Source organism: Bicyclus anynana, chromosome Z, assembly GCF_947172395.1.
Source record: "Bicyclus anynana chromosome Z, ilBicAnyn1.1, whole genome shotgun sequence".
NCBI classification, from domain to species: Eukaryota; Metazoa; Arthropoda; class Insecta; order Lepidoptera; family Nymphalidae; genus Bicyclus; species Bicyclus anynana.
Genome location: NC_069110.1, coordinates 19,309,657 through 19,336,609, shown reverse-complemented (window position 1 = coordinate 19,336,609; position 26,953 = coordinate 19,309,657). Strand labels below are relative to the sequence as shown.

Below are 26,953 nucleotides of genomic sequence, written 5' to 3'. Positions count from 1 at the left end.
TCATTGTTATGTTATAACTAAATCATAAAGTTTCAAAAATAAATCTCCATTTTAATATAAAAATTATGGTTTAAAAATATTAAAAGCACAAAATCTTGTATGTATGGTATCTATGCACACAATCTCAACATAAACAGTCTGTTTAGTAATTCGGTAGAATTCTCACATTTCTATTTCCGGTTCTATTTGTCAGTCACTTTTCAAATTTCAGTTGTCATAAAACTTTTTTTTTGCTGTTTGTTTCATCAAACCAAACTAAAAAATCATCCATTATATGAAAATTGATTTCACGTACAGAATTATTTAGTAAATTAATTAAGCAAAATTCAAATAATGCACACATTAAATTATCTGTGCTGCAAGTGTAAGCACATCACTACGTAGTATCAATAATCCGTGCACATCACTATCACGTCACTAGTTGTCATATATGTTGTCTACGCTACGATATTCCCTGGGTGGTCCCTGGCTAAATAAAAGTAAACGATCATTTTATTATTGAAGCGTAAGGTCGTAGGTACTTTACTAAAGTGTTATGGAAGGTTTATATTTTTCTCAATTTTTCGTGATAGTTATAATATGCGTAAGTTACTTTTCCTCCTGTGTCGTGGGCAGCGACTTTTTGCCGCCAAAACTTCCTACAATCGGAATTTCGGTGCTCGTACGGAATAAAGCTCCAGCGCTACCGTATTTTCTTTCCTCCCTGCTGGAGCAGAACTATCCCAAAAGTCGTTTATATATTAGGTGAGTACATCATCATCATGCGTGCCATTTTAGTAAAACATTGCCTGTGCAGTGAGATGTAAGGGTATTTGCACTTTCCCTCAGGTTCAGATGTGGCTTAGTTGGTCTTAGTTTCTGCCAGACGACCGTAGGTCACCTCATTTAACTGAATGTACTCAAGGCCTTCATAATGAGAGAGCCTTGGATATAATAAAGAATAAATAAAAATAAAATACTACATTTTCAACATTTGATTGAAATATGACTGGAATGGAATTGGGAGTGCTGGAAAACTCAAGCCACCTCTAAGCATCCATTTATACTACAGCCTTTCTTGATGAGTACTGTTTAATAACAAACAAATTCAAAATGAAGGTAGAAAACGCATGTCATTTCATAACTTATTTATTTTAAACTAGCGGACGGACTGATTTATACCTTAATTTGTTTGTTGGTAAACAGTACTCATCAAGAAAAGCTGTAGCGTAGTACCCTGCCTAATATTTTGGAGATACATTATTATTATATTTACTCTTAATTATTGTACTTGTCTTTTTTTAATTTTTAACAATGTTAATAAATTACAAAATATAATACAAAACACTATTCAAAATATATATACTGACATTTGTGTGCCTAAAGCACAGGGTCAGGGTTCCAGAGTGAAGAACCTCTTCGCAATATGTGCTGTCTCAAAAATAACTGCCTTCTGTATCCGACCCTTGATCCAATACTTAAGCGAAAGCTCAAAGTGCTGGTCGAATCTTTTCGCTATAAGACCATTGACTGAAACAACTTTTGAAACAATAATAGTTGACTCAACATTCCACATGGCAATAATCTTGTGAGCAAGGTCCAAGTGTTTTGATAATTTTTCCTTATTAGCTTTAACCAGATTACCGTTATGTGTAACAGTAATATCAACAATTATTACATGCCACACTGGCCAATTGACCAGCACTATATCAGGCAACAATATACCTGTCAGTGATAATTGTTCAGTCCCAGTAGAACAATACACTGCTATTTTCAAGAACTGATGCTGGGTTATACTATAGTAAGGCATCTCAAAACTGATAAGGCCATACTGGAGAGCAACCTGTTGGTGGATTATCTTGGCTATTTCATTATGTCTGTGCAAGTATTCATCGTTAGCAAGATGAGAACACCTTGACATAATATCACTGTGACTTGCCAGGACAATGACCAATGTTACCAATGTTTCTGGTAGTTTCTATATAACTTCGTCCATACACAGACTCCCCAAATAGGTCACCAAATTACAACCAAGATACAGATGTAATTTGATCTATATCTTCCATCTTAGATTATATCATCACTTACCATCAGGTGCGATTGTAGTCAAGAGCTAACTTGTAAATAATAAAAAGAAAATAAAATCTAGCCCAGTAAGGGCCTTGTATTCCAGTATCCATGCAACTCCTTAGTCCTTGGTTATCCAAGTTTATATTATTTATTATTTTTTTTATTATATGATAGCTTCTTTCTCATCTATAACATTCTGCTTCTTGTTGTTTAATAATATTTATCCAACTGGATCTTGAACACAGTTATTCATATAAACATAAAAATAAATTTAAAAAAAACTGTAATGCGCCTATGTAAAAAAGAATTCTAAAAAGTATTTAACAAGAAAATAATTCTGTGGCAGATTTTGGAAGACCCAAATGTGTTGACGCTTAGAGTAAAACATGTAATTTCTTGATTGTAGGGATGCAATCTTGCTTCAATTGTTGAGAGGGAACTACTTAAATCGTTTTTTTTTCTGATTGTGCAAAATAATTGTGCTTTATTAGTTATCCAATGTGATATTAAAAAATTAAATATGTTGAAAAAGGCCTAAGTAAATGGACTTAAACATTAAACAGAAATAAGTGAAAAATCATAACTTTTTTAAAAATAATTTAACTTTTTTTTTGCTATGGATTGCCATCCATTTCCTTTATGATGTGATAGCAGGGATCATTAATTATTAAGTTACTATCCCCATTTTAATTTTTTTAAATGATTTGAGGTGTTAACTTCTTCATAAGGGTCTGCTAGTTGTAAGATAAATAACAAATTGAGATTTCATTATGAGACATTGAAAGAGGTATAAAATTATGTATGTCCTGATAACTGAATTTGGGGTGGGCAGATAATAGTGTGTTGACATTATCTTTAACATAATTAAGGTCAAATTAGTCCAGTCAATCTTTATTAGTCAAATTTTATTTTGTTTGCTTACAATTGATGTTACTAAACTACCCTCTAACTGTGCCAGTTATACCTAATGCCATTAATTTTGAAAAATTCAATTATTCTCGAAATGAATGCATTTTGGAGAAAAAAATTCTGTACAAATAATGTAGAAGGGCTTACGAAGCATATTTTACCTCATTGGCTCATAGCTGTACAAGAAGAAATACAGGCGGTAGGTGGCGCTGAAGTCTCCAAAAAGTGTTTTTCTACTTTTTGCCCCAAAAATTTTACTTTTTGACAAAAGTTCAAATGGCAAAGTTGTTCCTTAGGATAATATGAACAACTTTTATTTAAATATTTTTTTTATACAACTTACCGTTTACGAGTTGCAGCTTGCGTAAATAATTAGTTTTCATACAAATAAATACAAAGCCTTACTCAGTCACTTCAATAAGAATTGATGTGACTAATGTGGTAATGAAGGCTTTATTGATAAGTATAATTGTATTATTTTTTAATTAGTTACACCTATTTGGTGCTGCTGCAAAATGAATAAAAATGTTGAATTTTAATAGTTTACAGTCGTAATATTGAATTATTCATACATACGCAAATTTTTTAAAAATTTAGCTTTGAAACGGTAAGTTGTATAAATTTTAGAGTCGAAAAAATAGAAAAATAAATTTTTGAGGACTTCAGCGTCACCGACCGCCTGCATTTCTTCTTGTACAGTTTTGAGCCAATGAGGTAAAATGGGCATCTCAAATTCCTCTACATCTTTTGTTCATCAATGCATACATTTCAAGAAAAATGCATTTCAATGATTGGCATCAGGTACAATTGGCACACTTACTTAGAGTAGTTTAGTAAAATCTTATTTAAGCGAAAAAAAAAATATTTGCCGTTATTCTGTGACTTTATCAAAATGGTCGAAATTCCGACAGATTGACTGGACTAAATGTGTACATGAGTATAATGCTATATTGGAATATGCAGCGAGTATTTTAAATGTATTTTTTAATAAAGAAAAGTACTATTAATGTGCAATCCTATGTAAATTACAGGTTCTATTGTGACCATTCTTCAGATAATAGTTTGGAGATATTACAACACTTTGTGGAGGAATTTGGATTCCTGTATCATGCTACATACATTGTGGCAGACGAGACAAGCCCAGCGCTCTATGAAGACGAGAGCACTCCAGTGCTGTGGAGTCCCAAGAGATTTGAGCATGTTATTGAACTGAGAGAGGAAGCACTGGAGTTTGCAAGGCGACAATGGGCAGATTACATTTTCGTAAGTACTCGTATATAAAGTTTATTCTGTGCCGTGGGAGACAAGGATCACACGATAAAAGTGAATAAACATTATGACCTAACAAATGAACTAACTAAAAATGGCTATGCAGTTAGTCTGTATGCCATGGAAGTAGGTGCGAGAGGATTACCAGCAAAATCTCTCTATAACTTGCTTAAAGACCTTGGCCTCTCTAGAACTGCAGCTAGTTCTGTAATAGAACGGGTAAACCAAGCTGCTCTAATAGGATCTTACCAAATTTGGCTAGGCAGGGAGCGGAGGAGGGGAGTGTTGATCGATTGTCAAGGAATTCCTTAACTACATCCAGCTCACAAGTCCTGGACTTTGCTCGGAGTTTTTCTCTACCAAGCGATGGACCCGGCACCCGCACGGTGAATCCATGGATTGCTAAGATATTCGTCTTATTACGTCATCATCAACCCATATTCGCCTCATTCCGTAGTTTCCTCACAATGTTTTTCCTTCACTGTTTGAGACACATGATATTTAATTTCTTAAAATGCACATAACTGAAAAGTTAGAGGTTCATGTCCCAGACCAGATTCGAACCTAGATCCTCCAGAATTGGAGGCCATATCCACTGGGCTATCACCTGTATATAGTGTATAGTCACCACAGGCCAAACTCTACTTTTGTCTATCATCAAGATAAATAACCTTCAGTAGGAGAATAAGGTAACAAATCTATTACAATGAGCCCCAAGTGGCACATCGATACTTTTTTACATTCGCTAACACTTCGAAAGCTTGAACGATGTATGGAAATGATATTTGCTATCGACAGGTCACGTGATCAAGATCCGTCATTCCCATACATTTTTCTACTTTTCGAAGCGTTAGCGATCGTAGAAAGAGAATCGACCTGCCACTTGGCTAGGGGGGCTGTACCTCTCCTTTTAATCTCTCTAACGGCCAGTTTCTTCATCGTAAGTAACAGTCAAAGTAACGTCATAAAGCAAAAGTGACGGTCTTAATCACGGAAAAATAAAGTCTTCTTTACTACTTACTACTTTTACTGTTACTTTATCTTTACATGAAGAAACTGGCTGTTATGGGTAGGCAGTGTTGCCAGTTGGATCTTATGAGAAGTTACCCGAAATATTAAAAAAGTAACCTTTTTGTGTAAAAAGTAACCTTTTGCCTACTACTACTCTTGCTTTTTGCGTTCCACAGCATGGCTAAACCACCATTTCAGCCTCTGGGGGCTAAAGTAATTTTGTTTTTTTTTTTAATATCTGTCTGTTACGAATAATAGCCAAGTGCTAAATTACTACAAACCGAAGGAGATTTTACTCGTAAATAGAATATTATTAGACGTTAATTTCTTAAATTCATACTTGATTTTTTTAAGAAATTCAATGTGACTGCAACTTGCTTATTTCGCAACGTCAAATTGTAACGTCTTCATTTATAGCGAGATTGACACAGAAACATCGATGAGTTCTTGAGCAAATATCACGTAAAAGTAACCTTTTTATTAATGTAACCAAAAAGTTTAAAAAAATCACCTAAAAGGTTACAAAAGAACCTTCTGGCAACACTGTGGGTAGGAGACAATACAATCCATGATTTGCCAGGAATTTCAACATAATTGCAGATGTTAGATGCTGACGTGTTTCTGACGGAGCGAGAGACATTACAGCTATTGGTGGAGCAGAGGCTGCCCATAGCAGCCCCCATGCTTCAATCGGAGGGCGCCTACTCCAACTTCTGGTTAGGAGCTACACTATTAGCATGTATGTGGACGCTTTGTGCATGCTAAACAATCCATAAATTACCTTTATTTTATAGTTAGTAGTTTTTATATATTTATATGATTAATGACCAAATTATCATAAATATATAAGTTTTAAGTTAGATACGTCATGTAAACATGTCCGTGAACACATAAGGTTTCACCTGAAAACCAGCGCCACAGCTCGCTGTTTCATCGTGCTGAGGTGGATACCTGTTTTGTCCACGACCAGATATTTGTATGTTCTGTTTGTTTATTTTATTTTATTACTTGTGTGTGGACAAATAAAGATATTCTATTCTATTCTAAATTTTTAAAAGTGTAACTCTAAAATCTTTTCTTTCCATGCAAACTTTCAAGCCCTATTTTATTCCCTTGAGGGTAGAATTAATCAAAATCCATTCCTAGCGGATGCCTACGTCATAACATCTACCTGCATGCCAAATTTCAGCCCGATCCATCCAGTGGTTTGTGCTGTGTGTTGATAGATCACTATGTCACTCGGTCACCTTTGGGTTATACAGGATGCTCGGGAGTATTTTCCATAACTCTAGAGTTATATTCTTTAAGGAAAATTATTTAAAAATGTCCAAGGAAAATGTGTTCAAAAATTAATATTTTCCAAGTAAAAAATATTTCTTTTGTAAATAGATCTTAAATTGTGTCCCTAATATCGCATCCTTATATTGTGACTTAGCCAAACTTATTCATTGATAAATATCATAAAGTAGCTTACTAGTGAAGTGCGGAGTGCCAGTTGCAATATCTCGTCGATATCGACAGTCTCACTACGATTACGTATTTTAAAATGCAAGGATGGATAAAGGCGTGTGTTACATGGATAGTCGGAATTATTTGAATTACTATTGTATGAAAACATAAAAAGTTTTTTTTTAAGTTACAAAAAAAATTTGTTCTGCAGTTCGGCTCCAACAAGTGGAATTGTCAACACCTTGAAGTTATGGGAAATACTCCCGAGCATCCTGTATATATTTAGATATCATCATCATCAGCCAATTTTTGCATTTCATGGAAGACCTCATTAGCTAACCCGACCCAGGATCTCACGATCCAAAGGTACATAGACTATCTATCTACGAGTGTAGAATAGTTTGTCTATAATATGCATGAACTGAAATTGAAGGGTATATAGGGGCTTGAAATGCAAACTTGTTGCTGGGACTGGCCAATCATTATCAACCGCGCTGTGTATCGCAAAGGGTAGGTATAGCTTGGCAACTTCGTTCGTAACACTCCGGATACGGAAGCGGGCCGGGGGGCGTGTAGCGATGAAAAAAAACCCACGACTGATGCACCTCACTTCCTCGCACGCATGATTTCACACCCGCGCAGTCTTTCCCCTCGTCGCCCGCATATAATGGGAGTGTCATCAAAGAAACTTGCCAGAGTTATAAACTTATAAATCCTAAAGAAGGCCTTGCCTTGTAGTAAGCCGATAAAATAGGCTGATAGGTGATTATTATTTGCAGGTGCGCTGTTACTGAGGAGTTCTACTACGAGCGCTGCGACGACTACCACTCGATACTGGACAGAGAGAAAGACTTCCTGGACTGCCACACGGTGCCCATGGTGCACTCCGCGGTGCTCGTGTCTCTGGCCAGCGAGCTGTCGGACCAGCTGTCGTACACGCGCGGCGCGGGCTACTCCGGCCCTGTGGACGACACCGTGCTGTTCGCCCGCAAGGCCGCTTCTCTCGGTATGTTCAACCCACCACCTCCCATGGCCCTTTCAACCTCTCGGTAATTTGGGCCGAATCGAGGGAAGGCGAACCCTGTACTTGTTCTTTGCGTGTTCCCGGGACGCCTTCTTGACTTGTCCCTTGATACTCACTCTCCCCCTTCTGGGGCTGGACGACACACGACGTTGAGATCCGCTTGTCCGCCGCGGTCCATGCATCACCTTCGACCGGTGGTCAACGGTCCAGAGCGCTCCGCCTCGCGTGCCACCGATGCGCGAACTCCCGTAGCTTGCCGAAGTTGACCGCCGAGCTAACGAGATCCTGGTAGTACACCGGTCCCGCCTCTTCTCTGACGATCCCTTCCAACACCCTTTATTCTTTATTTTCCTTTCGGTTTTTTATATATATTTATGTTGTAACGGACGTGAGAGTTAAATTTATGTATAATATTAATAATAAAGGCGTTCCTCGTTCGATCTTTGAAACAATCCCTTCTTGTACACTTCAAGAACCTGTTGCGATGCAGTTTATATACTGGAGACTCATAGATAGAGCTGTGTAAACTAAACATAGATTTGTGCATAAAGCACACGTGTATTTTTTCCTTTAGTTCCTAGACGGGATACTAAGTAATTGCTTAAAAAGCTTATTGGGTAATCTGGGATTTGTTGGCAGGTATTCCAATGCACGTGTGCAACACGCACGCGTTCGGGTACGTGCCCAAGCCGCCGGCGAGCTCCAGCGGGCTCTCCGCCGAGCTACTGGAGAGGGACAGTCTCCTCAACGTGAAGCTGCAGGCCATAGCGCGCGGCGCCCCGCTGCCGCTCGTACCAACGCTGCGACGCCACGTCCTCTACCCCCCGAAGGACACCCTCGGCTGCAGCAAGATCTTCATGATCAACCTGGAGCGAAGGACCGAGAGAAGACAGCTCATGGAGCTCAGCTTCCTCGAATTGGGTTTGGACGTGGAGTTGGTGAAAGCTGTCGATGCAAGGTTAGTTCTGAACTGATTGAGCGCGCTACTGTTTCACCTACCGCAACATGGCGACATTTATAGTACATTATGATATACGTGCTGTAAGTTGAAAATTACAGCCGAGGCGATATTGCTGGCCCGAGCCGTACGCGTGGGTATAATTACAAAAGAGCATCTATGTCATATGACGTTATATAACATATTTGCGAAGAAACGCACTTTGAACACACTTTCTGAAAATGAATTTGCATCTTTGCCTGTTTTTCATATGATTACATTGTGATACGCTTGAAAGCATCTGTCGGTCGATTTTTCGGGCACAAGGCTTAGAGTATAGCCTTTTTACGCTACCTTTGGGACTTCTACCGGCGATGAATTAATAAATTCATCATTACTTGATATTTTAAAATTAAAATAATATAGTGTAAAGAAAAATGGCACGGAATAATTTTTACGGTTTTACAGATAGCGCGTACCAGCGTTTTTTTCATAAGCAAATAAAATGTTGTACACTTTTCTGACTTTAGTGCAAAAATGACAAGCGTCATCATATGGAAAACAGGCAAAGATGGAAATTAATTTTCAGAAAGTGTGTTTCCTCGTAAATGTGTTATAAAAAGTCGTATGACATACGTGCGCTTTGATAATTACAGCCTCTGCTTCCTTACTATAGCTCTCGCCTTCGGCTTGAGCTAGCAATATCCCCTCGGCTATAATTTTCAACTTACCGCACTTATATCATAATGTACTATTATTCAATACACGAATTTCTCGCTACTTAAACCTGAACCCACACCCTCCGGAAACGGAGGCAGAGGTCATATCCACTGGGCTATCACGGCACGGAAACTTACTTACTTAAACCATTTTATTTATAATTTTCTTTTTACGTAGCTTGTAAACAACCTATTTCAGAAACCTGAGTGACGAGATCCTTCGTAAGCTCGATGTGAGGCTGATGCCAGAGTACGAGGATCCTTACCACAAGAGGTAATGTACCTATGACACCATTTCATCATCAAAAATAGTCCGCTAACGACGATTTAGCGGACTACTTTTAACCAACCAAATCCGTTTATCCTACAAAAGATGGATGTATACTTCAATCAATGCTTAAGATCAAAACTCTCACTATCAGATGCTGCTAATAAAGCTTGGCATCGTCGTTCGTAACACTCCCGATGGTCCGATGAATGAAAAAACCCACGACTGATGCACCTCACATGATATGCGGGCGGGAGGGAAAGGACTGTGCGGGTGTGAAGTCGTGCGCGCGGGGCAGAGGGAAGGACTGCGCGGGTACGAAGTCGAGCGCGCGGGGCGTCGCTACCCCCCTCCCGGCTGCACGAACCATCGGGAGTGTTACGATCAAATTTGCCAAGTTATATCGCTATCGGTATCATTATAAAGGTTTAATATACGGAACCGTACACTGCGCGTGGCCCGACACGCACTTGGCCGGTTTTTATTTGAAATGGGCTTTTGTGTGTTCACAGACCTATCAAGGCGGGAGAGATCGGTTGTTTCTTGAGTCACTACAACATTTGGAAAGAGGTAAATGAAATTCTTATTTAAGTTATCCTACTAATCGTAATTTAATATAACCTTATGTCTAAGGTCTGTGTTAATGTCTGTATCTAATCTAAAGAATCCAGTACCGCCAAGCGATTTAGCGTTCCGGTACGATGTCGTGTAGAAACCGAAAAAGGGTGTGGATTTTCATCCTCCTAACAAGTCAGACCGCTGCCATCTTAGACTGCATCATCACTTACCATCAGATGAGATTGTAGTCAACGGCTAACTTGTAAATAATAATAAAAAAGGTTTGCCCTTGTAGCGAGACAAAGGCTTACTTCACTTCAGACCCCTCCACGAGCTTTTGGCTGGTTATCAGGGGCATAGCTACCACCGTATCAATGATACGGGGCCCCCGGACTATAGAGGCCCCTTACGTGTGATAGTGAATTGTACTCCACAATCACACATTTGGTGCTTCTCTTGGGAAAAAAATCAAACTGTTTTCACTGTCACTGTCATATTTATTACTAGCGGACGCCTGCAAATTCGTCCGCCCGTAGACCTCTTTAATCCAGCTCTTACAGTAGTATCGCTGTAAAAATGGAGTAACTTCTCCCGTTTTCCCAACATTTCCTTTCCCTTCACTGCTCTGCTCCTATTGATAGTAGCGTGATGAAAAGTGTACTATAACCTGCCCAGGAGTATGAAGAATAATTGTGTTAAGTTTCGTTAAAATCTATCAAGTAGTTTTTGTTTCTATAACGAACTTACAGACAGACAGACGAAAATTTTACTGATTGCATTTTTGGCATCAGTTTCGATCACTCGCTGATAGTTATTTAGTAATTGACCTCTCTACAGATTTATTATAAGTATAGATAAGCGAGTATTTTTGTGTGTGTTGTGAGAAATCTTTACCCTTCATTTAGGCCCCCTAACTAATTTTGACATAGAGCCCCAGCATGGCACACTACGCCACTGCTGGTAAGTGACGGCAACTATGTCTGTAGATAGTGCGGAGCGGTCACGAGCTGTCGATGATACTGGAGGACGACGTGCGCTTCGTGCCATACTTCAGGCTGCGCTTGCGCGGCGTGCTGCGGGAGCTGAGCGGCCATGGCTACGACCTGCTGTGAGTCGTCTATACTAATAAAAGCCAATCCACAGAAGACGTCGTCGTCGTTTCTGAGATGGACATGACGTCGCTTGATCTCGTGTTGGCTCGTGCCGACGCTAGCTGACGCGAATAGGGATGATGACAGTTTTTTAAATTGTATATAAATTATGAGTATGCTAATAGTAAAGCAATTTTGTAAAAGGAACAGGGTATCTGCGATCATTACTTTCGGAGCTACAGGGATTTAAAGAGTCAGATTTGCGGCGTCGTAGGCAATGTAGTGATCGTTAGATTTGTATGTGCGTTCGAACAAAATTACTAATATCTTTGTTATTTGTGCGTTTATGTTTATAGTTCACATATTAAAAAATGTCACATTTAATGTAAGGAAGCTAAAACTATGAATTTTTAACTAATTACGATAAAAGATTTTTAATAGATTTTGAAATTTTATAATCTCATTTATTTTGCAAATATCCAGACAATCTTTGCTTTTTATGTATAAATTAGTTAACATTGACCATATTTACCGGAATGTATCCTAAAAATCAATATATTCAAACTTCATCCCCATTGTAGCGACATCTGGCGGGCCTGCCTCACTGACGTACTGATACGTAAGGAAGGTGCGAATTTCCGTGCGGCGCGAGACTACGCGTCCATGAATTTCATATAGGGTCGCATTGTCTCCTATCTATAGTTACCCATGAATCTCATATAGGGTCGCATTGTCTCCTATCTATAGTTACCCATGAATCTCATATAGGGTCGCATTGTCTCCTATCTATAGTTACCCATGAATCTCATATAGGGTCGCATTGTCTCCTATCTATAGTTACCCATGAATCTCATATAGGGTCGCATTGTCTCCTATCTATGGTTACCCAGAGTTATGTATCTCCATCCGTTCGCAGATACCTCGGCAGGAAGATTCTCGCAGACAGCGGCGAGCGGCCGGTCACCGCGCACACCACCCGCCCGCTGTACTCGTACTGGACGCTGGGCTACCTGCTGACGCTGCGCGGCGCGCGCAAGCTGCTCGGCGGCAACCCGCTGCAGAACATGTTGCCCGTCGACGAGTACCTGCCCATCATGTTCGACCAGCACCCCAAGTGAGTTGCGTACATAGCTCACAGACACCTCGGCAGGAAGATCCTCTCGTCATTATCATATCATCTCATCTCATTAGTTCGACCAGCACCCCAAGTGAGTTGCGTACATAGCTCACAGACACCTCGGCAGGAAGATCCTCTCGTCATTATCATATCATCTCATCTCATTAGTTCGACCAGCACCCCAAGTGAGTTGCGTACATAGCTCACAGACACCTCGGCAGGAAGATCCTCTCGTCATTATCATATCATCTCATCTCATTAGTTCGACCAGCACCCCAAGTGAGTTGCGTACATAGCTCACAGACACCTCGGCAGGAAGATCCTCTCGTCATTATCATATCATCTCATCTCATTAGTTCGACCAGCACCCCAAGTGAGTTGCGTACATAGCTCACAGACACCTCGGCAGGAAGATCCTCTCGTCATTATCATATCATCTCATCTCATTAGTTCGACCAGCACCCCAAGTGAGTTGCGTACATAGCTCACAGACACCTCGGCAGGAAGATCCTCTCGTCATTATCATATCATCTCATCTCATTAGTTCGACCAGCACCCCAAGTGAGTTGCGTACATAGCTCACAGACACCTCGGCAGGAAGATCCTCTCGTCATTATCATATCATCTCATCTCATTAGTTCGACCAGCACCCCAAGTGAGTTGCGTACATAGCTCACAGACACCTCGGCAGGAAGATCCTCTCGTCATTATCATATCATCTCATCTCATTAGTTCGACCAGCACCCCAAGTGAGTTGCGTACATAGCTCACAGACACCTCGGCAGGAAGATCCTCTCGTCATTATCATATCATCTCATCTCATTAGTTCGACCAGCACCCCAAGTGAGTTGCGTACATAGCTCACAGACACCTCGGCAGGAAGATCCTCTCGTCATTATCATATCATCTCATCTCATTAGTTCGACCAGCACCCCAAGTGAGTTGCGTACATAGCTCACAGACACCTCGGCAGGAAGATCCTCTCGTCATTATCATATCATCTCATCTCATTAGTTCGACCAGCACCCCAAGTGAGTTGCGTACATAGCTCACAGACACCTCGGCAGGAAGATCCTCTCGTCATTATCATATCATCTCATCTCATTAGTTCGACCAGCACCCCAAGTGAGTTGCGTACATAGCTCACAGACACCTCGGCAGGAAGATCCTCTCGTCATTATCATATCATCTCATCTCATTAGTTCGACCAGCACCCCAAGTGAGTTGCGTACATAGCTCACAGACACCTCGGCAGGAAGATCCTCTCGTCATTATCATATCATCTCATCTCATTAGTTCGACCAGCACCCCAAGTGAGTTGCGTACATAGCTCACAGACACCTCGGCAGGAAGATCCTCTCGTCATTATCATATCATCTCATCTCATTAGTTCGACCAGCACCCCAAGTGAGTTGCGTACATAGCTCACAGACACCTCGGCAGGAAGATCCTCTCGTCATTATCATATCATCTCATCTCATTAGTTCGACCAGCACCCCAAGTGAGTTGCGTACATAGCTCACAGACACCTCGGCAGGAAGATCCTCTCGTCATTATCATATCATCTCATCTCATTAGTTCGACCAGCACCCCAAGTGAGTTGCGTACATAGCTCACAGACACCTCGGCAGGAAGATCCTCTCGTCATTATCATATCATCTCATCTCATTAGTTCGACCAGCACCCCAAGTGAGTTGCGTACATAGCTCACAGACACCTCGGCAGGAAGATCCTCTCGTCATTATCATATCATCTCATCTCATTAGTTCGACCAGCACCCCAAGTGAGTTGCGTACATAGCTCACAGACACCTCGGCAGGAAGATCCTCTCGTCATTATCATATCATCTCATCTCATTAGTTCGACCAGCACCCCAAGTGAGTTGCGTACATAGCTCACAGACACCTCGGCAGGAAGATCCTCTCGTCATTATCATATCATCTCATCTCATTAGTTCGACCAGCACCCCAAGTGAGTTGCGTACATAGCTCACAGACACCTCGGCAGGAAGATCCTCTCGTCATTATCATATCATCTCATCTCATTAGTTCGACCAGCACCCCAAGTGAGTTGCGTAGATAGCTCACAGATACCTCGGCAGGAAGATCCTCTTGTCATTATCGTATCATCTCATTAGCCTTTTTTTACAACTAGAAAGCCAGGCCTTCGTCCTCATAGAGAGCGAATATGGAGCGCAGACCTCAGACCAATTATAGAAGGACCTGTATCGCACTCATAGTCACGAACAAAATTGTCTGTCATTTTCTGAGGAAAACGAGCTTAAATTTGGTATATATCTTATACTAAGCTAGAAGTTATTGCCCGTTTTTTACACAGTTCAATTACACAAAAAAGTATTTTTTCGGAGCTCTTTAACCGAGGAACACGATTATAACTATTTAACATCGATTCTATAGAGACAGTATTTATAATCGCATTAGATCGTTGATCATATACTTTGACAGAAAAGTAACGTCTAGCGAGGCAGGTCCTATACAATAATTGGTCTTAGGCGTAGACCCGTCAAGATGCTCCAATGTTGTTGATAGGATTAGGCGGATGATTTTTAATGAATACCTACTGTTGCACGTTGATGAAAATAACCCGGAACGGCTCAACATGCTTTTCATCAATCAATATATTATCAACTTCTGACTTCTGGCGGAGTTTAACGCCGCTACTACTGAAGCGATTTGGCTGTAATTTGGAATGGAAATAGATTTTACTCAGGATTAACACATAGGCTACTTTTTATCCCGGAACAATCCATGGTTCCCGAGGGATTTGTGAAAAACTAAATTCCACGCGGACGAAGTCGCGGGCGTCCGCTAGTAAATAACAAAGGCCCGTTTTGAGACACGTCCTTTGTAAATCCGCCACTGCTTGTCCGTGAAGTTTGAGATCGATGTTTCATTTGCAGTGACACTTGGAAGTCGCATTTCCCTCGGCGCGACCTGAGAGCGCTGTCGGCTTCGCCTCTGCTACTGCACCCTACTCACTACACGGGCATGCCGGGCTACCTGTCCGACACAGAGGACTCGCCCGTAGTGAGCGCAGACCCGCTGCACCGCTCCGACCTCTGACCTACCAGTGGCGAAGGTTGGAATTTTGTCAAACGCAACCCAAAGATAACTTCATACCGCGTTCTAATATGGTTCATATTCATTGCAATAATGAACATGTGTGGATTTTTAAACGGTAACCCGGCGGGAATCGGTTTGCATGAACTCTTCGCTGTGACCTACCTAAAGTGTATACTGCCACACAAGGGTGCGATCCCTTGTTCCATTTGTGTTCAAAATCTTAAAGTAAAACAATATGTTATGTCTTTTATAACACATTTGCTCGTAAAGTATCGCTTATTTCATCAATTTCAATGTCGTAATGTATCTCATTACGCACATGTGCAGTAATGTACAGTAAAATGCACATGTGCCGTAATGTAATATAAAACCTTTATCATCCGTCTAAAAACGAACGGTACTTTTTAAATCTTGGCAAAGAGTTTTTATGTCACAAAGTGCTCAACATTTAATGAATAAAATTAACTTAGGCAGATAAAATATCATAAAATTTAATTCTTTCATTTTAATAAATTTGACAATACATGTCAACCATTTATCTGTATCAGAAACACAAAAATATTAATTTACTTTATGAGTAATACTGGCTGTTTTTGGTGCATTTTCCTAATAAAAAACTTATAACGCTAACTCTGTAAAAATTACAAACGTTTCAAAATGTCATCATATGGAAAACAGGCAAAGAACAAAGATGCAAATTCATTTTCAGAAAGTATGTTCAAAGTGTTTTTCCTCGCAAATGTGTAATAAAACGTCGTATGAAATACGTGCGCTTTGATAATTACAGCCTCTGCTTCCTTACTATAGCTCTCGCCTTCGGCTTGAGCTAGCAATATCGCCTCGGCTGTAATTTTCAACTAACCGCACTTATATCATAATGTACTATTAATTTCATGCTTTCGGTTTTCCGAACGTGAAAAACGGATTCGGAAAACGAGTGTATACGGCCGACTTAAGGGTTGGTGATTTTGTTTAGTTTTTATAACTTGTCAAAGATTTATTTATTAAAAATTTTGTAAAAAATATTGACACTAAAATTGTAATTTTTGTGTCAATGTTTTTTAAGCTTAGTTATTTGTTTTAGATAATAAAAGATAATATTTTGAATACTAAACATTAATTAAGACATAATTAATCAACTTACCAAATACTTATTTTCTATTTTTTTTTATTGCATTATGTATGTGATTTGATTTTTTTTGTTATTACGTTTAATTCTATGTAGAATATTGTAAAAAAATTCTACTGTCATAAAACTGTAACGAACGTTTTGATTTACTACTTGTCGATATTACACCAATACTAGCTTCTCTTTGCAAGTTATCCCTTGACTACAATCTCACCTGATGGTAAGTGATGATGCAATCTAAGATGGAAGCGGGCTAACTTGTTAGACGGAGGATGAAAATCCACACCCCTTTCGGTTTCTACACGACATCGTACCAGAACGCTAAATCGCTAATAGTTCAAGGTCATTTATAAAGTGACAGTTGAAAGGTCCCACAAAGTTTCGATTTTCGACACACGACACGGCCGATGGCCGAAAATAGTTAGGTACTGAGAGCGTCATATAGTAAAGAAAAAGACATTCTCGACCGATTTTAAAATAGAAATATTGCAAGAGGATGATGTTAACTATGAATACATTAAAATTTAGAGTGAGCGATTTAAGAACGAATATGAAATGAATGACAACATGGCCGACAGGCTTTTTGGCTCGTATTGTCAAAAACATATTTAAAAACAACAATTGCCATATAAAATCACATCTCAAAAAATATGAAAAAACAATATTCAATTTAGTAGAACGATAATGAACTATTTATGACCATTAAAAAAAAGTGTCAACTAGCCTATTAGATGATCGACAAAAGAGTACAGGCAGCTGTGTGTTAGCAGAAAGGAACCTTGGTCAGATCGGTTGGCTACTGAAGGCTAACCAAAGAATTATGAGGGCAACGGATGATGATATCAAAATCGATTCAGTGGTTTAACCGTGAAAGTCAAGACAGACCTACGTTCGAATTTGTTTGTTAGAATTGATTTTATATCGATAAGTAGTATTTTTATATTTTTGAAACTTGTTGGTACTCTTATAAATAAACAAAGTGTTACTGGTTACAGTTTTATAATATAGATGTTATTTAAAATAATCTAATTTCGCCATAATTTTTATGTGCCATAATAAATTTGTACCTAATAAATTATAATTTATACCCTTTTTTGTTTTATTTTACCATTTCTCAGCTTATCCGATTCATCTTATACCGATATAATTTTAATGTATGTGGCTCTTAGGCTGCCAGTCCACCGAAGCGGAGCAAGGCAGCGGAGCCGAGAAATGGAGAAATATTAAGCAATAGGATTGCACAAAATTTCCGCTTCTAGTGGACCCCGTCAAGCTTCGCTTTGACTTATGTGCACTTCTTCCCTACCCCTACCCTACCCTACCCCTATTCTGCCCTTTAAACGTTTGTATGGGAAATAGAAAGGGTTGTTTTTATGGTTTTCCCGGTAATTATTCTAATTTTTCTCACTTTTTAAACCATCCCTATACCTCGGCAAACATTTCAAGACCAAAATAAAATAAATCCGTTCAGCCGTTCTCGAGTTTTAGCGAGACTAACGAACAGAAATTCATTTTTATATAAATAGATAAGATGAAGCCAGTCAAGTTATTGTCTAAGTCCTCACAGTCTCATTGTTTTTTTTGGTAACCATCAGATTTTGTTAGGGTAAGCAGGTACCTATGTTTGCTTGCGAAAAACAATGATTAAAACTTTCTTAACAAATTTATTAAATAAGTATGACAGAGTTTAATGTATTTGCTAATGTTACTTCTTACAGAAAAAGACAGCAACAGTTAGGTATCTACTCAGATTGTTTGCTGGCTTTATGGTCTAAAAACGGAAAATGGGATAAATCAATGTCTTTCCTACTTACCTACTCGTAAGTAAAAAGATATTGATATACCCCGTTTTTCGAAAATCAAGTTTTCATCACATAAAATGTTTTAATTTTGTGTAACTAGCAGAAAGTTAAACACTTAACTGTAATTTTAATAGGTAAACATTGTAGTACATATTTAGCTTAAGGATTTAAATAAATAAAAACATCATTATAGTTTATTCATAGGTAACTAGGTTTGGAGGTATCTCACTGACACCTACATAGGTGTTAATCGCGCTATGAATATGTCACCGAATGCGGAATCTTTAGAGAAAATTTTAAACACGACTTATCACAATTTAGAATCATTCAGTAGCTGCAACATGAGTTCGAGAATCGTCCGCGTCGGCCTGCCCGTCATACCGCGGCGCAGGTAGGGGAAGTCGGCACCCTTTGTGTACGCCACGTTGTACGTGTCTAAGTGGATCCACCTGCTGTCGCACACGAACTGTTTGAGGAACGCGGCGCAGTTCGGGGAGTCCCCGAAGCGCTCGCGGCCCGTGTTGGCGACGTCGGCGGTCTGGCAGTCCTTCACCCGCTCCTCGTAGAACTTCCAGAGAGGCATCCGCCACACGCGGTCGCCGGTGTGGCCGCCCGCCGCCGCCGCGTAGCAGTACAACTCCTCGCAGTTGGAATAGCAGCCGCACGCCGCGCCGCCGAGCGAGGCGATCAGCTCCTTGGACATCGTGCCCACGTCGAGGATGAACCGCGGCCAGTAGTTCCGCGCGTACACCAGGCTGTCCGCGATCAGCAGGCGCCCCTCGCGCGACGGCAGTCTTATGTGAATGGACTTGCCGCTCGCGCTCGACACCACGTCCCCCGACTTGGGGCTCTTGCCGCTGGGCATCAGCTCGCACAGCGGCAGGATCCCGCGGATGTTGACGGGCAGCTTGAGCAGCGCCGCGGCGCGCGCCACGGCCAGCACGCACGCGGCGCCCGCCATGTCCCCTTTCATGTAACGCAGTTCGTTCGGCGGCTTCAGGTCCAGGCTGCCGCTGTCGAACGTGACGCCTTTGCCGATCATCACGACAGGTCGCTCGCACTCGGACGCCCCGAAGTAGCCGATCTCCACGTAGAGCGGCGGCTGCACTGAGGATTTCCCGACCGCCACGAAGCCCCCCATCTCGTGGCTCGCCGCCCAGCCCTGAGTCTTCACCTCGACGTTGATGTCCAGCTCGCACAACAGCTCCACCGCTATCTTGGCGAACGACGTCGGGTTCAACAGGTTCGCGGGTATCTCTTGGAGATGACGAGCTAAGTTTTGGGATTCCGCTTTCAACGCGCCGACCTTCCAACCGTCGAAGTCGCAGTCGTCGTAAAGCTCCAGTTTGGGCGTGGGCATTAGCCGCGGGCTCGTTGGGCTTTTATATTCTTGGAATCTCCAAGTCGCAAGCGTCGCGCCCTCCGCCGCGGCCTCGGCGTTCCCGAACGACTCTACGTGGATGGAAGACGGCTTCAGCTGCTGCAACGCCTCCGTGCCCAAGCCCGCCGCTATTCGGATCGCTTCTTTGCTCTCGTCCAGCGCTTCCGTGGTGTTGTATCGTAAGCACTCGGAGCCCAGGCCGGCGACGGCCACGTAGCCGAAGTGGCCGTCCAGGTCGTAGAACACTCGGTACTCTCCGAGGCGCGGTATGGGTGCCAGTTTCAATTGACTCCAAAGCTTTCCGCCGCAGTTTTGATCATATTTCTGTGCGGCGGCCGTCAGTATGGCGCCCTCCTCGGTGACATGCTCGTTGTAATACACGCCCAGCACGAGGCCGCGGTCGCGCAGCGCGCACTGCTTGGGGTCCTGCACGCGCCGCGGGGGGCCGTACTCCACGCAATCCGTCCGCGGAATTCGAAACTGTGATATGAATCTCACACACAAAGTTCCGCGTCGATAGTCAAACATGCTTTACTGATTTAAAAATACACTTTTTAATTTTATAAAAAAACAATTTTTCCAATATTCGATGTAGGCGTCCGGCAGCTCGTCGCCTACTAGATACGGGACAAAATTAAATTTTAACTACAATTTCTCAATAGGTACATATAAAAACTTCATATTATTTAACAACATAAATCACATTATCGCATAAAACTAAGTTCACAGTCCAACAAAATAATCGCACAATGTATTATAGGAATTAATCAAGAAGTCTTCTTTTTTAGCCACTGGGGCGTGTTGCGGCGGATCCAGTCAGGTAGATTTTGGAAAATAGTCTCTTGGAGCTGACGATAAATGATGAGTATCAAGAACGGAATCGCCAATCTCTCGTCCTTGAAGAAGTAAACCCAGAAGGCGAGCAGCAGCAAGCATACGTCCACTGTGTAGTCAATGGCAGTGCGAACATTCACTTTGGCTCTTTCTTCTAATTCTTTGTAATCTATGGGTATGACTACAGTCGCTCGTTCCTTGGTTTTCAGAACGACACGCGTGTCCACCACTTTACTGACCGGAGCTTGGCCACTATTCTGTTGTACAGTTGAGTTAGACAAATGTTGATTAACATTCTTTTCCGGTTTTGTTTCCTTTTCTTCGGGTTTCGTTGTCTTTTGTTTTTCTAAAGTAGATATTCTTTTCTTTTTAATGGAATTAACTTTATTTTCAGTGACTTTTTTAACAATTTTTTTCTTTGGCTGCTCTGGTGCCAGAGATTTTTCTTTTGCGTTATTATCAGCTTCAGTAACTTTATTTATTTGTTGTTCGGCAACTTGTTTAAGGTCTTCCGTATTCAAATATAGAGGTGTAGTAGACCTCTTCGTAGTGCCATATTCTTTTACGATGTTTCCGTAGTAATCGATTACTGTTTTTCCTTCATCGCCGTATTTATCATCTATCGTTTCAGTTTTCTTTGTCGATTTGTCTTCTTTAGATTGCGTCGTTGTTTTCGTGGTTTTGTCGGTGTCTTTTTTATTAAATTTTGGGAAATTAAATGGTTTTTGTTTAGTAATTTTTTGAAATAAGGTACTTCTTTTCTCTTCTTTTTTCTGTTTATCTTCAAGTTTTTCTTGTTTTTTGATAGAATCATGCTTTTTGTTATTTTCTACTATACTTAAAGGAGCAGCAGTTTCGGGAATTGGAGGTACTCTTTTCTTCAAAATCGGCTTCGGTATGAAATTAGGTTCTAACAAAGGTAAAGGTTTCACGGGTTCTCTATCTGGTTCTTTTTCCTCCTCTTCTTCTATGGTATCACTTATCTGTTGCGGGAGTGCAGTTTTATTCCTCGGGTGGTAAGTTTCCTCTTCCTCTGCTAGCTGACTCTCTCTTCCAACTTCTTCAGTGAGACTGTCTCCTTCGTCCTCGTCAGTATAGTCACCGTCAGTGGAGACCGTGCTGGCAGTATAATCCTCATCGAATGACATTTGTTGCCATCTATCTGAATTGTCAGAGTTTTGTCGTTGGGTTTTCGTTTTATTTTCATCAAAAGAGTCGGATTTAAAGTGGATTTCTGGCGTTTGTACTTTAGGACTGGTGTCTGTGGTTAATGTCTGTTGGTCGAATGTTTGGTTTAGTTCGACGTCTTTGTACGGAATGTGGTTGGGTTCGCTTTTGGGAGGGGATTCGTCTTTTTTCTTTTGTTCCTCTTGTCCTTCTTTTAATGCTACAGCTTTGTAGAAACGAGCCATCGCTCGCTCGTGGAGGAGTTCGGTTGACGAGACGGCGTTGCGGAGGGCTCTGAAGGGCAGGACACTCCTGGAGCTCAGCTCGGGCGCCGACAGCGATATGGGAGGCGGAGACAACGCGTCTTCTAAATCCAATTGAAAGGACTTCCTTTTCTCTGAAAAATAAAATGACTCTTTGAAACACTTGAAACTATTTGCATATTGTGTGATAGTGCTGTGGTTCGCAACAGAGAAGTCCTAGGTTCAATTCCCAGTTTAGTTTTATATTTTCTTTAATTTTTTTTTATTCACCTCCAACTAGTCGGGAAAGGCTGTATTAGGAGTGGGTACGACAATAGACCAACGGGGCGGGAATCGAACCACCAACCCTCGGTGATGAGTCCGACCGGTCTTACCGTAGAGCTATTGAGGATATGAAATTATGTCTGATCTAGTAGGCTTCGGCCGTGACTAGTTCCCACTCAAATGGCAAAGATGTGTCGCCAAGAAATTTTGCGTTCCAGTACAATGCTGCGTAGAGACCGTCAGAGGTATCGGTAGAATAAACTTCATCATCATCATCATCATCATCATCATCATCATCATCATCATCATCATCATCATCATCATCATATCAGCCAACGGAAGTCCACTGCAGGACATAGACCTTTTGTAGGGACATCCAAACATCACGATACTGAGCAGCCTGCATCCAGCGAATCCCTGCGACTCTTTATGTCGTCAGTCCACCTGGTGGGGGTCGACCTACACTGCGCACTTGTAGTGCGGGGTCGGCATTCCAGCACCTTGGGACCCCAACGTCCATCGGCTCTTCGAACTAACTTCGAATAAACTTGTAGGTACCTTTTCCAAGTTAGTCCGTTTCCATTATTCGATCATAGACTGTATCGTCACTTAACCATGGCAGTCAAGGGCAATCTTCATTAAATAAAAAAATCATAAATACATATGAGAGCGAAAAACGCCTACCGGCCTAGGTTACAAGAGATAACTTTGAATTAATTATTATCTTAATAAAACATAATTGTGAAAATGGGAGCCAAATTCAATAACATGTGTGTCGTTATCAATTTTGCCAACAAAACAAATCTTGAGCTATGTATTCTAAGTTCTACAATCTATAGAATTTGGCACCCACTTAGATATTCTTATAATTTCTTTTGTTGGCAAAATCGATAAAAACACATCAGTGATATCCAATTTGGTCCCCATATTCAGATTTATGTTTTGATAGGATATCATAACGCTTTTTGCGTCGATTAGGTACTATTTAATAATTTAATTTTTAAAAACAGACGCCACGTGGTTCACCTTCACCTTCACCTGCGTAGTTTTCGCTCCTGTAGGAATACTGGGGTAAAATTTAGCCTTTAGCACCCGGGGAAAGTGTAGCTTCCCAACAGTGAAAGAATTTTTCAAATCGGTTATGTAGTTTCGGAGCCATTAGGTATTATAGTATAGATAAAAGGACAATACACACTTTAACATCTAAGTATAGATGAGATAAAATATAGTATATGACTTACAAGCTTGTACAGATCTTGATCACGTGACCTGTAGATAGCAAATGTCATTCCCATACATTTTTCTAGAAAGAGAATCGACGTGCCACCAGTGTCGTGCACTTCATAGATGCAAGCACTGCCTACCCTGAGGACTCAATACATACCTATGTTGGACCACAGAATAGATAGTTGGACAAGGAATTTTCCAATTTTTACTTATAGTGCATACCCTAAGTTAAAAACCTTATGCGTGCCACTTGGCTACAGGGGCTGAGTTTCTTATGATATTCGGACGTGTATAGGCTTGTAAACTACGCTCATAGTGTCCATGGCCAAAACCTATCGCAACCCAATCCCGATTGTAACCATCACTACGATGCATATATACCTACATTTATTCTTTACAAGTTAGCCCTTGACTACAATCTCACCTGACGGTAAGTGATGATGCAATCTAAGATGGAAGCGGGCTAACTTGTTATGAGGAGGATCCAAACCCCTTTCGGTTTCTTCACGGCTTCGTACCGAAACACTGAATCGTTAGGCTTTACGCCTTTTCCGGTATGGTGGTAAGTAGCCAAGTGCGAAGCCTCCCACCAGCCAAAAACATACATAAGTAGAATATTTAAATAGTCGCATTGCCCAATGCTACAATGGTAACAATCGCATTCGCTCATCATTGACGTCGTCGTGATTTGATCCGGTTTAAAAACCTGGATTGTTTTATATGCAAGCAGGATATTCAAAAAGTTCTTAGATATATGATTCAATAGCGCAGCAAAAGCAAAATAAACATGATTGTTCTAAGGAAAACGAAGAAACGAAATAATTCAGTTCAGAATGCATAAGAAATAGGTAGGTATATATAGATATACTCGTATAGGTAAGTATTGGGTACCTACATAAACGGGAATTAAGTAAGGGGTACACTCACCGGATTTGTCTGATTTGGTTGTTGTGGATTTGGCGGAGTCTGGATACAAGAGCAACATGAACTCGTTGCTGGTGGCTTCGCCGGGCACCGAGCTGCGCCTCTGCTTGGGCGGTGGAGGAGCAGCGGGCGCGGTGGGCGCGGCGGGCTCGGCGGGCGCAGGCGACGCGGGCGCCGGCGAGACGGCCGAGGCGCGCTTGCGGCGCGGAGCCGGCGACACGGGCGGCGCCTCGCCCTCGCGACGCGCCAGCGACTCGCTGATGATGCGCGCCTCGGCCGCCAGCAGGTCGGCGTCCACCGGCGCGCCCGGCACGCGCACGGCGGCCGACGCGGCGCTGGGCGCGCTCATGCCGTACGGACTCTCCGCCTTCACGCGGAAGCGGTACTCGCTGCCCGCGATGAGGTCGGCCAGCGTGGCGCTCGTCGTGCGGCTCGCCGTCGCCTTGAGCCACACATTCCAGCCGCTGCGGTAGTACTCCACCACGTAGTTGCCGATGCGACAGCCGCCGTCGTCCGCGGGCGGCAGCCACGCCAGCGTGACGGCGCGGCCCGCCTGGCGCGCCACGGCCACGCCGCGCGGCGGCTCGGGCGGCGCCGTCACCGTCACCAGGAAGGCGGCCGAGTCCTCGCCGATGGCGTTGCGCGCCGTCACCGTGTACTCGCCGCGGTCGCCGCGCCGCGCCGCCGCCACGCGCAACGCCGCGCGGCCCGGCGCCGCCAGCAGGCGCACGCGCGCGTCGGCCACCACGGGCCGCCCGTCGTGCCGCCACTCCACGGCGGGCGCGGGGCTGCCCACCACCGTCGCCTTCAGCGCGATGGTCTCGCCGACCTCGAACAGCAGGCCGTCCTCGTAGCGGCGCGGGTAGCGCAGGCGCGGCGGCGCCTCGAGCCGCAGGCGCGCGCGCGTGGCGGCGTGGCCGGCGCGGTTGGTGAGCGTGCACTTGACCTCGCCCTCGTCGCCCGGCAGCGTCTGGTGGAACACGAGCGCGCTGGCGCCGTCGCCCGCGGAGATGGCGGTGCGGCGGCTGCTGAAGATCTCGCAGTCGTCCTTGAACCAGGCGACGGCGGGGGGCGGCGCGCCGCCGAACTCCACGCGGAACTCGGCGGCGTCGCCCTCCAGCGCCGTGACGTCCGCCAGGCGGCGGGAGAAGGCGGGCGCGCGCGCGGCGCCGGGCGGCGGCGCGTCGGACGGCTCGCTGTAGGCGGAGCGGCCGACGGCGTTGAGCGCGGCGACGCGGAAGCGGTAGCGGTCGGGCGCGCCGAGCCCCGTGAGCAGCAGCTCGGGCGCGCGCACCACGGGCGGCGCCGTGCACAGCCACTCGGCCGCGCCCAGGCGGTTGCACTCCACGCGGTAGCCGAGCAGCGCCGCGCCCCCGTCGTGCGGCGGCGGCGCCCAGCGCAGCGTCACCGCGTCCTCCTCCTCCTCGGGCGAGACGTCGGGCTTGCCCGGCGCCGCCGGCCGACCTGCGGACAGAGCGCGGGTCAGCACGCGACGCCGCAGCCGCCGGGCGCGCTGACCGTACCTACCTGCAGTCTTCCAGTGCACATTCTTCCTGGCGCGGTGGGCGGAGGCGGCCGAGGTCTGGTTGCCCATGGCGGCGGCGGCGCGCGCGCCACTGTGCGCACTGCCCGGGCGCGCGACGCGCTAGGGCTGCGCGCACGTGCCATATCGATTGGAAACATTCCCAGTCTGTTGAGTAGGTTTCTGTTTAATACTCGCAAAGTTTTAACAAAAACCACTTCTCCACTGCCTATCTCTGTTGTAAATGAACTTATTCAACAACTATTCCCTCAAACCCAACTCTCCTATCGTACGGTATGGTAAACTACCCTCACCTATTCTTAACTTTTCTTTCTTATCTTTACAAATATTTTGAAAAGTAACAATAACTTAACGAGCTTCTGATATTACAAAAATCTCAGCGGGGTTACAGCGGGGTAGATAGTCGGATGCAAACTTATGCCTAGTTCGGACTAATTTAGTAGCCGAGTACGAATAATTTTTGGGCAGTAGCGAGTAGTTTAGTATGCTACTCGACTAAAATGCTAAAGTAGCCTGAATTAGGCATTAGTGACGTCTCGGTTATCTAATCTATTAGCAGCGGGTGGCGAGCGGACGCGCAGGTCATACATAAGGTCCAGATGCGCGGGGTGATGGTGCCGCCGCCCCGCTACGTTACCGCTGACACCTTTTATTTTGTATTGCAAAGGTCAACGCACGATGTTCCAAAACGTCATAAAGTTTGCATCGTACTTCGAATAGGGACCTATAGCTTGACAAGTTCGTTGGTGACACTCCCACGTTATGCGGGCGACGCACGGGGGGGAAAGGTTGCGCGGGAGTGAAATCGCGCGTACGGGGAAGTTATGTGCATCAGTCGTGGGTTTTTCATTCATCGCTACACGCCCCCCGGCTCGCGCGGACCATCGGGAGTGTTACGAACGAACTTGCCAAGCTATTACACAACTCAAGCCCGA

The 26,953-nt window shown here is 43.3% G+C and overlaps 4 protein-coding genes across 6 annotated transcripts in view; 1 reads left to right on the top strand and 3 right to left on the bottom strand.

Moving 5' to 3' along the window:
• LOC112052913 (locomotion-related protein Hikaru genki) overlaps positions 1-26,953 on the bottom strand; it is a 361,983-nt gene that overhangs the window by 304,477 nt on the left and 30,553 nt on the right. The window lies entirely within an intron of this gene.
• On the top strand, positions 418-17,700 carry LOC112052911 (glycosyltransferase 25 family member). Of its 2 annotated transcripts, XM_052890805.1 has the most exons (10): positions 418-744; positions 3,990-4,221; positions 5,839-5,954; positions 7,467-7,693; positions 8,351-8,669; positions 9,567-9,641; positions 10,148-10,205; positions 11,180-11,301; positions 12,201-12,398; positions 15,322-17,700. In XM_052890805.1, exons 1-10 carry the CDS (start codon positions 536-538, stop codon positions 15,482-15,484), a joined length of 1,719 nt encoding a protein of 572 aa, XP_052746765.1. In that variant the 5' UTR covers positions 418-535; the 3' UTR covers positions 15,485-17,700. The 2 variants fall into 2 exon arrangements, with proteins under 2 accessions (XP_052746765.1, XP_052746766.1); XM_052890806.1 differs by lacking the exons at positions 418-744; positions 3,990-4,221 and having other exon boundaries at positions 5,839-5,977.
• Positions 18,258-20,543, bottom strand: LOC112052910 (cytosol aminopeptidase-like). Its single transcript, XM_024092154.2, has one exon. The coding sequence runs from the start codon at positions 20,322-20,324 to the stop codon at positions 18,726-18,728; it is 1,599 nt and encodes a 532-aa protein (XP_023947922.1). The 5' UTR covers positions 20,325-20,543; the 3' UTR covers positions 18,258-18,725.
• On the bottom strand, positions 20,564-26,112 carry LOC112052906 (titin homolog). The gene is made up of 3 exons (XM_052890804.1): positions 26,003-26,112; positions 24,479-25,939; positions 20,564-22,194 (listed from the first exon to the last, which is right to left on the bottom strand). The coding sequence occupies exons 1-3, from the start codon at positions 26,067-26,069 to the stop codon at positions 20,564-20,566; spliced, it is 3,159 nt and encodes a 1,052-aa protein (XP_052746764.1). The 5' UTR covers positions 26,070-26,112.

What these genes read in the sequence shown, in the direction of transcription:
- LOC112052911 (XM_052890805.1), top strand. Translation starts at nt 536, where the DNA reads ATGGAAGGTTTATATTTTTCTCAATTTTTCGTGATAGTTATAATATGC. An exon ending in AATGGGCAGATTACATTTTC is followed by an intron (nt 4,222 to 5,838) that starts GTAAGTACTCGT and finishes ACATAATTGCAG; the next exon opens with ATGTTAGATGCTGACGTGTT. An exon ending in ATGTTCGACCAGCACCCCAA is followed by an intron (nt 12,399 to 15,321) that starts GTGAGTTGCGTA and finishes TTTCATTTGCAG; the next exon opens with TGACACTTGGAAGTCGCATT.
- LOC112052906 (XM_052890804.1), bottom strand. Translation starts at nt 26,069, where the DNA reads ATGGGCAACCAGACCTCGGCCGCCTCCGCCCACCGCGCCAGGAAGAAT. An exon ending in TGTGCACTGGAAGACTGCAG is followed by an intron (nt 25,940 to 26,002) that starts GTAGGTACGGTC and finishes CTCTGTCCGCAG; the next exon opens with GTCGGCCGGCGGCGCCGGGC. An exon ending in AACCAAATCAGACAAATCCG is followed by an intron (nt 22,195 to 24,478) that starts GTGAGTGTACCC and finishes TTTATTTTTCAG; the next exon opens with AGAAAAGGAAGTCCTTTCAA.
- LOC112052910 (XM_024092154.2), bottom strand. Translation starts at nt 20,324, where the DNA reads ATGTTTGACTATCGACGCGGAACTTTGTGTGTGAGATTCATATCACAG.